The following is a 14,232-nucleotide window of genomic DNA, read 5'->3' on the forward strand; positions in this document are numbered from 1 at the left end:
TAATTATATGTGAAGACAATGTACTCTTAGAATAAACTACTATACTAGAAAAGTTAGTATACATGTTCCTCACATATTTACAAATATCGAAACCGTAGAATATTAACATTAAAGAGTAATAAAAATATTTAAAAAAAAACACAACAAAACAGTGTGTGAGATACAAAAAAAAAAAATAATAATAATAATTACATTTGTAGCATTAAAGCAAAAAATCAGCAACCAATTTGATTTTGTCCAGGCTATAGAGCCAATCATAGGATTGTCCTATGGAGCAGGACCAGCATGTTTCCAAGCATTCTTATCTTGAATATAATCATCTAATTTGTAATATGCTTGTTTACAAAGTGTACTTTTAATAAAACATTTAAATTTTCGTTCATTTAGTTTTAAAATGTCACAAGGTATTTTATTGTAACATTTCACACAGTACCCCATAAATGAATTTTGAACTTTGGCTAATCTGAAAGATGGTTGAGCTATTTTATCTTTATTTCTAGTACTAAAATTATGTCTTTCATTTATTTTACAAAAAAGATGTAGATTCTTTCTTACATACATAATATTTTCATAAATGAATTGGCAAGGTACTGTCATAATATTAATCTTTTTAAATAGTTCCCTGAGAGATTCGCAACGACGTAGATTATAAATGGCTCTGACCGCTCTCTTTTGCAAAATAAAAATGGATTCTATGTCAGCAGCCCGACCCCACAGTAAAATGCCGTAAGACATTATGCTGTGAAAGTAGCTAAAATAGACCAAACGCGCAGTTTCTACATTGGTTAAATATCTTATCTTTCTAACCGCATAAACGGCTGAGCTCAGCCGCCCCGCAAGAGATGTGATATGAGGTCCCCATTGTAACTTCTCGTCTAGCGTAATGCCTAGGAAAACCGTTTGATTAATAAATTCCAGTTTTCCTTCATTCAACATTATGTCACATTCCTTACTTTTAACATTTGGCAACGTAAATCTAATACATTTAGTTTTTTTATCATTCAGTGCCAAATTGTTTACCGTAAACCAATTTTGGACCCGAAGAATAGAGTTATTCACGTCGTCACGATTTTGTGACCGTCGATCTACTTTAAAAATCAATGATGTGTCATCTGCAAATAACACCATCTTCGGTTTATTCTGAACTAATTGGGGTAAATCATTTATGTATACTAAAAAGAGGAATGGACCCAATATTGAACCTTGAGGAACGCCCATTGTAATTTCAGACCCTAACGAGTTTATGCCGTTAACCTGAACTTTAACCTGTCTGTTTTTCAAGTAAGATCTTAGTAAGTCCAGAGCTTTGTTCTTAATCCCGTAGTGATTAAGTTTCAGCAGAAGAGTCTCATGGTCTACGCAATCGAACGCCTTCGAAAGGTCGCAAAAGATTCCAATGGCATCTTGTGCTTCCTCCCAAGCGTTAAAAATGTTCTTGATTAGGGAGACACCGGCGTCAGTTGTACAACGCCCTTTGGTGAAACCGTACTGTTGTTCATGAAAGATGGAGTTTTTATTAAAGTGACATAACATTTGATTGAGCATTAACTTTTCAAACACCTTACTGAGAGCTGGCAGAATTGACACAGGTCTATAATTATTGGGTTCTTTACTATCACCGGATTTGAACAACGGAACTACTTTACTGTGTTTCATGAGATCCGGAAAGACTCCTTGGTCTATGCTGGTGTTAAATATGAAAGCTAAATAAGGCGCAATAGTTTCGATGATAGAACTACAGACTTTTACAGACAATCCCCAAAGATCTTCTGTAGATTTAATTTTAAGATCTTTAAAAGCTTTTATAACAGCCTGGGGGTTTGTATATTGAAATCGAAACTCCGTAGGGCATGCCCTTACATTCTTCGTAAGTAACGCAAAAGAAAGTGCGGATGATGAACTTAAAGCTTCGGTAGTTTTAAAGGGAATATTGATAAAAAAGTTTTCAAATTCCTGAGCTATTTCTGCATTTGAGTTTATTGGGCCATGTGCAGTCTCTAAGTTAAATTCAGTATTACGCTGTTTTTTTCTACCAGTTTCATTATTTATTATTTGCCAGGTAGTTTTTATTTTGTCATCCGCTGATTTTATTTTATTACTAATATACAGTGCTTTAGCAATTTTGCACACACTTTTAAAAGTTTTTGAATATTTCGCAACATGCTGATGAAAGTTTGTATTTTTTACATGTTGCCTTAGGCCATACAGTTCAAAAAGTTTATCCCTGCTCTTACGAATACCTGGAGTCGCCCAATCACTAAATAAGAACTTGGTGTAAATACTTTTTGTCTTTTGTGGAACAATGTCATTAAATTGCGATTTTAACAAGGTAAAAAACTCCGCATAGAACTCATTAGGGTCCCAAATATTATTAAAGTTTTGAACACACAATTTACTGGTCAAGGTATTATTTAATTTCTCTAAATTGTTACATGTAATTGGCCTATACCTTATTTGAATTTTTTGTACAGGTATGTAGGCACAAAACGTTATTGTTTGTCCACTGTGATCAGAAGGCAATTTATTAACAATTTCTTTATGTAAGTAATCACAATTACAAAAAATATTATCTATACAAGTGGCAGAAGAAGCTGTCACTCTAGTTGGTTCCATAAAAACATTAGACAGATTAAATGATTTAAAAAGACTTATTAATCTGATACTATTTGAGTTTGTTTCTAATAAGTTAATATTAAAATCACCACTTATGATGATTGATTTACTACTAGTACTAAGTTTTTTTAACACATCTTCCATTACAGAATCAAATACAGATAGATTCTGATAGCCCGGAGGTCTGTAAACACATACTACAACATGCTTATCGAGCTCGACACAGGACAATTCTATAGAATGTTCAACTGACAATCTGATAATGTCTTTCCTTTCTTTAGATTTAACAGAATTTTTGATTAATATTAATGATCCACCGTGTATCATACACTTCCGGCTGAAATAGCTAACTACACAATAATTTTCATAATTAATAGACATTATCTGATGATCATTTAACCAATGTTCAGTTAAACAAATAATATCGAACTTGGTTTTTTCTAAAAACATTTCTATTTCCAGTAATTTGGAAGAGCAACCTTGAATATTCTGATGAAATAATCTTAAAGTATGTTGCTTTCCTTTTGGTTTATTAAAACATGTTAAATTGCCAGAAGCTACCTTTTTATTATCCACAAATAATAATTGATTATTTAAACGGTTAACTTCTGTTGTCTTACAGCCTAGTTTAAAGTACTATCCGGAGTGACCTCTATAGTTGTAGAATAACCTAAGGTATGTGTTCCAGCAGGAAGAGTATACTCTATCTGACTGGTATTGGCCTCCAAGTATGTTGGTATTATAGGTGGACCCTCCTTCGTACAACATAAAGATATATTATCAATCACTGTGTTGTTAGTGTAACTAGGCAACACAGTCTCGTCACTAATCCTAGAATTTGTTATATTAGCTATAACCTTGTTAATATTGTATGCTATTAACATAGCAATCAACCGTCTACATTCCAAAGACAGAGATAAAGTTCTCTGAGTTAACTTAGAACAACTAACAAACTTATTAGTGTCAAAATATAATAATTTGTCACTATGACGACATGTCAACATGTGAATAGTATTATTCAATTTAAAAATATGATTATTTTCAACCTCTGACAGAGTATCAGAGTAGGGAAAAGCACAGTAGGTAATTGAAGTCTGCTTATTTTTTAATTATTTAAGAGAGCAATGTTGTTCTAGTAGCTTCAGCGTGCGACTCTGATCCTTAGCGTTCAAGTATTACGTAACGAACTTTGGGGGGGAGGGCGTATTTTTGTAAAACGTTACGATGAGGGGCGGAGATTGAATTACGCGTTATTGTTAATATTATTTTCGACTTTCCAGTACTTTACACCACATAATGGTAACTTTTAGGTATAAAGAGTCACTAAGTGATCACGAAACATGGGGGGGGGGTCAATAATCTCCAAAAATTGCGTGACGTAATACTTGAACGCTCCCTTGATGTCGTAGGTTCGAACCCCGGCTGTGCACCAATGGACTGTCTATATGCGCATTTTATCACTCGCTCGTACGTAAGGAAAACATCGTTAGAAAACCGGCATACATTAGACCCAAAAAGTCAACGGTATGTGGCGGGTACAAAAGATTGATCACTATATTAGAAATGATCACGGAGCAGATACAGAAATATGGCTTCAGACCTAAAAGGTTGTAGCGCCATTCTTTTATTTTTATAATTTACGTATGTATAACAAAAATATATATATGTATATATTATTACGAGCTAAGGGATAGAATAGAAAACACCGTAGATCTCTTCAAGGGTTTTTTCTCAACTAACTACGAGGAATTTGTTTACACAAAAAGCCGCTAATTACGCACAGAAATTCACTAATTACACATACACAAAATAGTGTCACTAATTACTTTAATTACACGCACTCACACAGTACTTTATCAATTGTCTTCACTATATTCGCACTTTATCTCTTCGGTGTTTATCTCTTGAAATCGCATTCGAAACTGAACTATGATATTTGCGTTTCAGATGCGACTCCGAGGAAACGTGGCCGTCCAAGAAAGGATCAGAACAGTTTGGTTGATGGTATGTACTCGTATGAAATTTCTGGTGATATTTATTCCAATAAAAATATAAATCTGAGTTTATACATACATTTTATTGATAGTTAATGTACTCATTTTATTCCGCTCCACATTAAAAGTGGTTTAACGGCGAGTGGTAATTACGTTCCTTTTCATCACAAACAGTCAAAAGCGCACAAATAAAGAACATTTTATTTTTATAAAGGTTTACTAAACCTAGAATTAGTAGTGATGCCAGCTAAAGAATAAAATAAAGTAATAAAAAAAGAGTGCGTGTACTTATGTACGCGCTTAAGAAGTTTAGAATACTTCTTTGGCATTATTAAAAATAGTTATTGATTGCATGCAAATAATTAATTACAATTAAATAATCAAAGACTGGAAAAGGAGTTATTATAGTCAATAAGGTTCAGTTTACATTTGAAAAATTAAATAAATAAATATTTATTATTATTCTCTTACATTAAGTGTAACATAAATTCTATTATTATGTTGTTTTTAAATTATGTCCCATGCCGTAGCATCTTCCGTGGGCAACTTCATTCTGTTAATTTTGTGTCACGGTGCGCGCGCATCGTAAAATTTCACTCTCATAAATTTTTTATAACGCGCCTAAAGAAGTGTTATACTTTCAAAAATATTCGATATATTGTTCGTGATCTTGAAATATTTGTTATTTTTGTTATTAAACTCACTTTTTGTAGGTAAAACATAAAAAATACGTAGCATTGTTTTTTGCCCTCAAATAAGTCAAATTTGTCCCTTTTTCGGTGGAGAACTTTTTTAGTAGCAACACTTATGAAATGTCACAATTCTACGGAATTAATAATCATAGTATAGGTTAATTTTAAAAATATATTGTGGTTTCAGATCTTCAGTACTCAGACAGCGGGAGCTCAGGCCTCGAAGAAGTCGAACAGAAGGATGGTACTATGCTGCAACTTTCGCTTAGACAAGGTAATCAATCAAATATCAAGATAAGAAAATTATTTATTTATTTATTAACTACTAGCTGACCTGGCTAACTTCGTTCCGCCCTACAACCTTATAATATCGTTGTTACTTTAATTTATATTTTTACTTTGGATTCCGGGGCGGGTAGTCATAACAGACACATCGTGTCCTCATAACATAATTAATTAAATATAGTTAAAAGTAGAAATATATCATAAATAGCAATAATAAGGCAATATTAGTGAATTGTCCATCTCTGGAAGTGATAGGTGCTTTGTGGAGTACGGAATTTATACAAATAGTTCGACTTTTCAAAACTGATTTTGTGTTGGTGACTATAAATTGTGAACTAAAAAAAAAAAAACTTTGTGTAAGTGAACTGAGATCCCAGATTGACAGTTTTTTCTGTCTAATACGTGTTTATTTTGGATCAACGACCGTTATTGTGAGTTGCTTAAATATAAAGTATAAGTACTGAAACGTACATTACTGTGAAGAGCATTTATTGCAGTGCAATTTTTACTGAGACACTTTTAAAGAGAGCATTTATTGTTGTGCAATTACGGAAACATATTTAATAATAATATAAAGTAACTAATCTAACTAATTGTCAATAGAGGGCAGTGTCCGCAAGATTAATGTAATAAATATTACATAGAAAAAAAAAAAAAATTTCAACCGGTGATACCAACTACCAACCAGTGCTGCTAACTTAGTGTTGCCAACTAAAAATCGATTTTACACACACGTACTAACGCTAACTCACAGCCATGGAGAAACAGCTGGCACGTCTACTAGAAAAAATAATGGAAATTGACGAGAAGCTGAATAAAAACAAAAAGGATACTAGGGACGAATTTCGTGAGCAAACAACTGCCCTTACCAAAAGCCTCACCCAAAGTATGGCGTCGACAATAGAAGAAAAACTGAAACCGTTGGTAGAAGAGAATAAAATACTTAAAAACGACGTGGCAATTATGAAGAATAAGATGCAAAATCTGGAGAGAGAAGTCAGAAAAAATAATTTAATACTCCACGGAGTAGAGGAAAACGAAAGCAATAATGCAGAACTCCTACAACTGGTCCTGAAGGTCCTTAACGAGGTGGGTAAAGATTGCGAGTTGGACAACTTTGATAAATGGGAAATAAGTGAAGCTCGTAGACTTGGCTCTAAAGTCGACCAGAAACGCAGGCCTATTCTCATAAAGTTTACTCTAGCATGGAGAAAAATAGAAATCTTAAAAAACAACAAAAGATTCCCTGCAAACATATACGTGTCTGAAGACTACCCCAAAGAAGTACTGCAGAAGAGAAAAGAATTAAAGTCCCTACAACAAGAAGAAAGAAAGAAAGGAAATCTGGCTCTCATCCGATATGATCGGCTCATAATAAAGGAAACAAACTCAACCAAGGCAACTGAGAAAAGGAAGCGCTCACCATCTAAAACACCAACGCAATCTGACTGCTATGGAGGTACAAGGCAGACGGAGCCAAAGAAAATGATTGTAACCAATGCATTTGAAAAAATGATACGCCACAGAACAAATTCTATTTCAGAAACATCTAACCAATAACAATTAGTACACAGCGGTCCCCGGAATCAAAACAAAAATAAAACCAAAGAACAAATACAAACAACCAACAAAATATACCTTTCCCCAAGCCGGACAGCGGTCTCCGTGGGGAAGCGCGACCGCAGCCCTCCAGCTGACCCTCGAGAGGGATCTCTGAAAATCACATTGGAGCAAACGAACCGGCCAAAACACAACCTTCCAAATCCAAACCCACCAAAGCCCAACCTACTAAAGTCTAAGCAACGAAGTCAAATAAACACCAATATTTATATCGGCACGCTCAACGTACTAACACTAAGAACATGCGATCGACTTATGGAACTGGAAGAGGCGCTCAAGAACATTAAATGGAACATTCTAGGCCTTAGCGAAGTCAGAAGACTAGGAACAGAAATCACTGAACATGACGACTACATTCTATATTCTATTGGAGAGACAAAAGGACACTACGGAGTAGGCTTCATGGTCAGAAAGGAACTCAAGAACAGCATACTAGAATTCACAGGCATCTCAGAAAGAATAGCAATCCTAAAAATAAAGATAACAGGCTATAGAGAACACTGGACCTTGATACAAGTGTATGCACCAACAGAACAAGCAGAAGAAGCCACAAAAGACTCATTCTATCATCAACTATCCAAAACAATAGATGTAACAGAAAAAAACTTAATAATTATGGGAGACTTCAATGGGAAAATTGGCAAGCAAAGATCAGGAGAAGAAAATATCATCGGCGAATACACCATAGGAAAGAGAAATAATAACGGAGAACGACTAGTAAATCTGAGTCACGAAAACAACCTGGCTATCCTCAACACATTCTTTAAGAAAAAACCTAGCAAAAAATGGACCTGGAAGTCACCAGACGGTAGCTACCATAACGAAATCGATTTCATAACAAGCAATCAACCCAAAGCTTTCAAAGACGTAAAGGTAATCAACCAGTTCAACTTCTACACCAACCACCGAATGGTCAGAGCAACCTTACACTCCAAAAACCAGGTTAAATCTAGGCAACGCTACAAACAAGTGCTACCTTCTGAGGAATACACCCTTACTACCAAATTAGACGCAAACCATCTGCTAGAATCGCCGAACGCAATGCAGGAAAGATACAATAAAGAAATAAACAGAATGTATCAAGCTAAAAAACCAAAACAACAGACGAAGGAAATATTAAGCACACAGACCAAACAACTAATTTCGGAAAGAAAAGAATTATTCAAGAACAAAAAGGATAAAGACATATTAAAAGAAATAACAAGGATCAGCAAAGAAATTAACAAGAGTATAAAAAAGGATAAAGCAAAAAAAACAATGGACTGCATAATAAATCATATTACTAAAACAGGAGGAATAAGGAAAGCCCTAAAAGAACTACAACCACCTAAACAATGGATACCAAGACTCAAAAAACAGGACAAAAACTTAGTTACAAATAGAAAAACAATACTAGATACTGCAACATCCTTCTTTAAAGAACTGTACTCATGTGACAACAATTCCGAAACATATGCCAACCCTGACCCAGAACACGAAGAACCTATCCCACCTGTTTTAGAAAGGGAAGTCGAATATGCAATCCTGACACAGAAAAATGAAAAATCCCCTGGCCCCGACAACATAACAAATGAGACAATCAAAATTGCACTTCCGGACACACTAACAACATTAACAAACCTATTCAATGAAATATTAGATACTGAATACATACCTACACAATGGACACAAAGCACAATAATCCTAATCCACAAGAAAGGAGACAAAGAAGACCTTAGCAACTATCGTCCTATCAGTCTTATGTCCAACGTGTATAAAGTCTTTGCAAAAATCATTCTCAACCGCATCACCAAACAACTTGACGAACAACAACCTATCGAGCAAGCCGGATTTCGGTCTGGATTCTCCACAATAGACCACATGCACACCTTGAAGCAAATTGTCGAAAAGTGCCAGGAATATGGATATCCCCTGTATCTGGCTTTTGTCGACTACAGCAAAGCTTTCGACTCTTTGGAGCACCCATGCATTTGGAGAGCGCTAAAAAACCAAGGCATTGAAGGGAAATACATTAGACTCATCGGAAATGTCTACAGCCAGTGCTCGGCCAGGGTGAAGCTGGAGATGCTGGGAGAATCATTCCCACTCAAAAAAGGAGTCAGACAGGGAGACCCTCTTTCGCCTAAGCTCTTTACTAGTGTGTTGGAAGAAGTCTTCAGAAACCTACACTGGGAAGATTGCGGTATAAACATAGATGGAGAAAGGATCAACCATTTGAGATTTGCAGATGACATTGTGCTCATAACTGACAACCCGGGAACACTACAAACTATGATCGAAGAACTGGCAACCAAAAGCAAAGAAGTGGGTTTAACAATGAACAAATCAAAAACAAAAGCCATGACAAACAGAACACCAGATACTATTATCCTAGAGAACGAAACCCTAGAATATGTGACAACCTACATATACTTGGGACAACTCATCTCCATGACAGAACAAGCCCATCAGGAAATAGAGAGAAGAACCTCAAATGCCTGGAAAAGATTCTGGTCATTAAAACACATCCTAAAGAATAAAAATTACCCACTTAGGATCAAAAGGAGCATCTTCAACACCTGTATCTTACCTATCCTAACGTACGGCTGCGAAACTTGGACCACTAAGCAAGTCACAAGTCAAAAGCTTGTGACTTGCCAGAGAAGTATGGAAAGGAGCATACTAGGGTACACACGGAATGATAGGAAAAGAGCTGTAGATCTCCGAAGGATCACCAACTGGGAAGATGCAATGACCAGAGCCAAAAGGCTTAAATGGAGATGGACAGGACACCTGCTCAGAGGCCAGAGAGCAAAATGGTCGAAAAAAGTCACCCAATGGACACCTCGCTACAACACCAAGCGAAAGAGAGGAAGACCATGTGCCCGGTGGGCTGACGACTTTAAAAAAGCCACTGGTCCTCTGTGGCAAAGACTTGCCAGGGATAGAAAGGAATGGAAACAGTTGGAGGAGGCCTTTGTGCCACAAAGGCAAGCTATACAAGAGGACAGCTGTGCTTGTTAAACTTTTTTTTCTTTTTTTATATACATTTATATTTTGTTCTCTTGTATTAGTTAAAAATAAAGGCTTTGAATCTTGAATCTTGAAACTTTAATTTAACTTATTTTAGGATTTCATTAATGTTAAGTATTACATTAATACAACTCTTTTGCAAATACAGAAATGTTTTATGGCTTGCCATTGCGAAAGAAGAATGGCAGTTTTACACATTAGGCATCTTCTCTCTAGCGTCAATATGGCGATACTGCATGTTAAGCACTTTCTGATATCCAACATCTTTTGATCAGGATCAAAGCATGGTTATGCATCTCCTCATTCACCTCAAGATCGGAATTTCTTGAACTGACACGAATTCGACGTAAAATGATGCGTAGTTTTGTCAACAGATGGCACCATATGATTTTTGCATTCGTAAAATTAATTAATTTATTTATTGTTATTCGATAACTTATCCGATATTTTATTGCTTATTCTGCTATTCGGGACGGAAACAAATCCAACAAATCAAAAACCATGGCAATCGGTCCAGCCGTTCTCGAGTTATAAGTGTTGTAACAAACACGACTTTCTTTTATATATATAGATTTGGTGCATTACATATTTGGTAGATATAGATCAGATAACATACATTAACATACATAATTTGCTAGGCTGCGATAACGCGCACCTTACATATACTCAATGAAGTAGCGGACGGCACAGATCTTTTTACATGTTCCCTGAGTGAGTTCACAAAAATCGCACTTTATGTTATATGTTATAATTAATATTTACATATATAATAATACAATTTATTGTAATAATAAAATTCAAGACTTATGCAATATTTTAAAAATATTTACGTTCATTCCTTTAGTCTAAGTAATTATTATTTCACCAATTTTAAGCATTTCTTTATCATTATATACAAAATGTAACAGGGAGTGATTTAATTTATTTGTATTATGATATGTTATATTTAAGGACCACACGTATTAGGTTAGCCTGTAAAGATAGTGATGTGGAGAAAATAAATAAATAAATTATTAAGTCATTTTGGAGTTTATGGCCTGGTATCTTGACGTTTAGGCCAAAAAATAGTTTTTATATGATCAATAATGTTGCCATTCGTAACAATTGCAATTACGTAGAGAATTAATGTTAATATTTTTTTCAGATGAAGAAGCGGGCAGCAGCGGTGTGAGCGGAATGGGCGGAGTTTCTATAAAGAGAGAAGTACCGGATGACGCTCCGCGTTCAGACGAATTGGTTGACGTTGAGAATCACAACCTGCATTACTCCTACCCTATCAAGGTTCTTAGGTTTTTATTTAACAGAGGGCAAACGGCCGCCCATGGACAATTAATGCCAGAGAACTCGCCAGTGCGTTGCCGGCCTTTTCAGAATTTGTTCGTTCTTTTCTGGAAGGATCCTATTATACGCTTAGTTTGGTTTACGCACATACATTTTATTAATTGAAACCAGAATATTTTACAATGAAACTTAATCGTTCTTTCTAAGGTCCAAGTTATTCCAAGGTCTTAACGATGTCAAATATCTCCATCTTCATACGGGAAAATGGTTTGACAGCTCTTGAAACTAGCTTTAAGTTTGATTGACGTTCTAGAATTCGGGCCTAAAGGGCAGGTTTCAAGTTTGAATGATAGGGGCCGTTCAAGTATTACGTAAGCAGAATTACTGCAATTTACCCCCCCCCCCCCTCTCCTCTTGTTAGCAAAAGTAAGCAAAGCTCTCAAAAATAATAGTACATAAACGTATTAATTTTTTGTAGGAATCCACGAAAATGCATTTCGTTTTCAAGTAAAGACAATGTGTGGGTAATATGTGTAAAAAGGTAAATAATTACTGTTGACATAATCACAGACAAATCAAAGACACCCCCTCGCCCCTATAGTGCTTACGTAATACTTGAACGGCCCCCTACCCTCATTTCCGCTGGAACTATTTATTCATAGTTCAAGCCGGAAACACTTATCATTATTATTGCATAATTATTTTATTCAAAACTCAAAGAGAAATCTAATATACCCAATACAATGTCAATATTTAGGAGGAGCCCATAGATCTGGATATGAGTATGGACCCTCCCATGGACAGCATGGGGATGGGATTACCCGACAGTGCGGGTATGCCTCCAGAGCCTCCGCGGTTCAAAGAAGAACCGCCTGAAAACTGGCAGGTTCGTATTTATTTTATAATTACTATCGAGTTGTGAGGTTTATATGTGAATTTCATCATTTTCTATAAGCAATGTCAGATTCAAGGTTTCATAAGACTTTTTATAACTGAGGGCAAAATAAAAATACATATAGAATAAATAATAATCAAATACGTGTGGCACTCGGGGACTGCCGCGGTAAAGCTATTGCATAGCATTTTTTATGAACTTATGCAATTATAATTATTTATTTATGCAGTATTTTTTTTCTTTCCTATTAATTCTATCTACCACTCTACCAGACTAACACGCCTATATAGTCTGTCTCACTCTAACGCGTACCGGCGGCACCGGCCGCGCTTACGCTACGTCACAGATCTCGTCAGAGAGATGTGAATACGCAGTATGCGGTCTGTCCCTCTCTAACGCGTATTGGCCGCACCTATATTACGTCATCGTGTGTTAGGTTTTTTTTCGTTACGGAATTTCTTGATTTGTTCGCCGCGCTCAAAGCACTCGATGAAAGCTATGCAAAAGCTTAAAAAAAACATTGGCGCTACAACCTTGTTAGGTCTGGGCCTCAGATTTATGTATCTGTTTCATGATCATTTGAGGCAAGTAGGTGATCAGCCTTCTGTGCCTGACACACGCCGTCGACTTGGGTATTAAGATCTTTAATATAAGAAAATTCCGTTTAAAAGCTTTTTCATTTGTTAAATCTTCTTGGTTCAGCCGGAGCCTGCCATTCAAGATGACCTTCAAGTGACTGACAGTGAAGAGGAACCAGAAGATGGACTATGGTTCTAGATCCTTCCTTAGTAAATATATAAGTGGACTAAGGACAATTCGTGTTTAATTAAAAAAACTCTTGCTGTACACAAAATGTTTGGCCGAACGGACACTTTGCGTATACGTTTTGAACGTATACGTACCACCGTGGCTAACATGATAAAATAGTACTAATACATTTTAGAAATTTGTTCTTAGTCCATTATTATGATTGTATAAATCAAATTTGGTTGTAATATTATAAGAGAAATTATTATGAATTATTTGTTTTATTTTGCACTATTTTGACTATTCAGGGTCGATTTAGACTTAGCTGTTTATTTATTTATAGCAAAGAAACTATTTTTGTACATAATAAATAAAACAAAGTACTATACTTTAATTATTTTAGTAATAAATTTATTTTTAATACATTTATTAATATATTTTTATTAGAAGGTCAATTAATTGAACTTATTTGAACTATTTTACCTGCTATTACTTTAATTTTTATTGCATTACCATCTTTACGATTATTATATTTACTTGATGAATTAAATAACCCTTTAATTAAAGTTGTCTTTATCCTAATTTTCAAGCAAACTAAACAGTATTTAACGTGGTATGAAACCACAATACACTTACCGAAGTTAAGCAACGTTGGGAAAGGTCAGTTATAAAGGGTCAACCTTTACAATTTTCTTAAGGAAAGGGATGTTACAAGCTAATTTGAATTAGGCTACCTTTACGTTTTTTTTAAATCATAAAGTTCACAAAAAGAGTGCGACTACATGAATTACAATCTAGCTTATACAATAATTATGGCTAATAAGTAATATTAGTTGACTTAATTTTCTAATACTAATAGCTTAAACTAAGGTAATGTTCATTAACAGTCTTAGTGCTCTATAATGATTAGACACTATGTTCGTGTGTACGAGAGACCGCACTTGCACTTATATTCTCTACACTAGGTTTTTTAACTCAAACCTTTACGTAATAGTAAATGCATCGTTACAGTCTAATAAAAACTAGACTAAATTTACTTTAGTTTTAAGTTGAAAGGGTTTTATGTTTAATTAATAAACCTTAATTTTTTAAT

The 14,232-nt window shown here is 35.1% G+C and overlaps 1 protein-coding gene across 1 annotated transcript in view; it reads left to right on the forward strand.

Annotated features, from left to right (window-relative positions):
- Positions 1–13,411, forward strand: part of LOC125049948 (transcription initiation factor TFIID subunit 1) — a 46,421-nt gene extending 33,010 nt beyond the window's left edge. Inside the window, exons 30-34 of the mRNA XM_047649492.1 lie at positions 4,561–4,617; positions 5,487–5,573; positions 11,361–11,497; positions 12,255–12,383; positions 13,095–13,411. Of these exons, the coding sequence (XP_047505448.1) occupies positions 4,561–4,617; positions 5,487–5,573; positions 11,361–11,497; positions 12,255–12,383; positions 13,095–13,169 (485 nt within the window). The 3' untranslated portion in view covers positions 13,170–13,411. The remainder of the gene's footprint in view (positions 1–4,560; positions 4,618–5,486; positions 5,574–11,360; positions 11,498–12,254; positions 12,384–13,094) is intronic.
- Positions 13,412–14,232: the final 821 nt, after the last annotated feature.

The sequence above is a fragment of the Pieris napi genome, chromosome 5 (genome assembly GCF_905475465.1).
Source record: "Pieris napi chromosome 5, ilPieNapi1.2, whole genome shotgun sequence".
Taxonomy (NCBI): Eukaryota; Metazoa; Arthropoda; class Insecta; order Lepidoptera; family Pieridae; genus Pieris; species Pieris napi.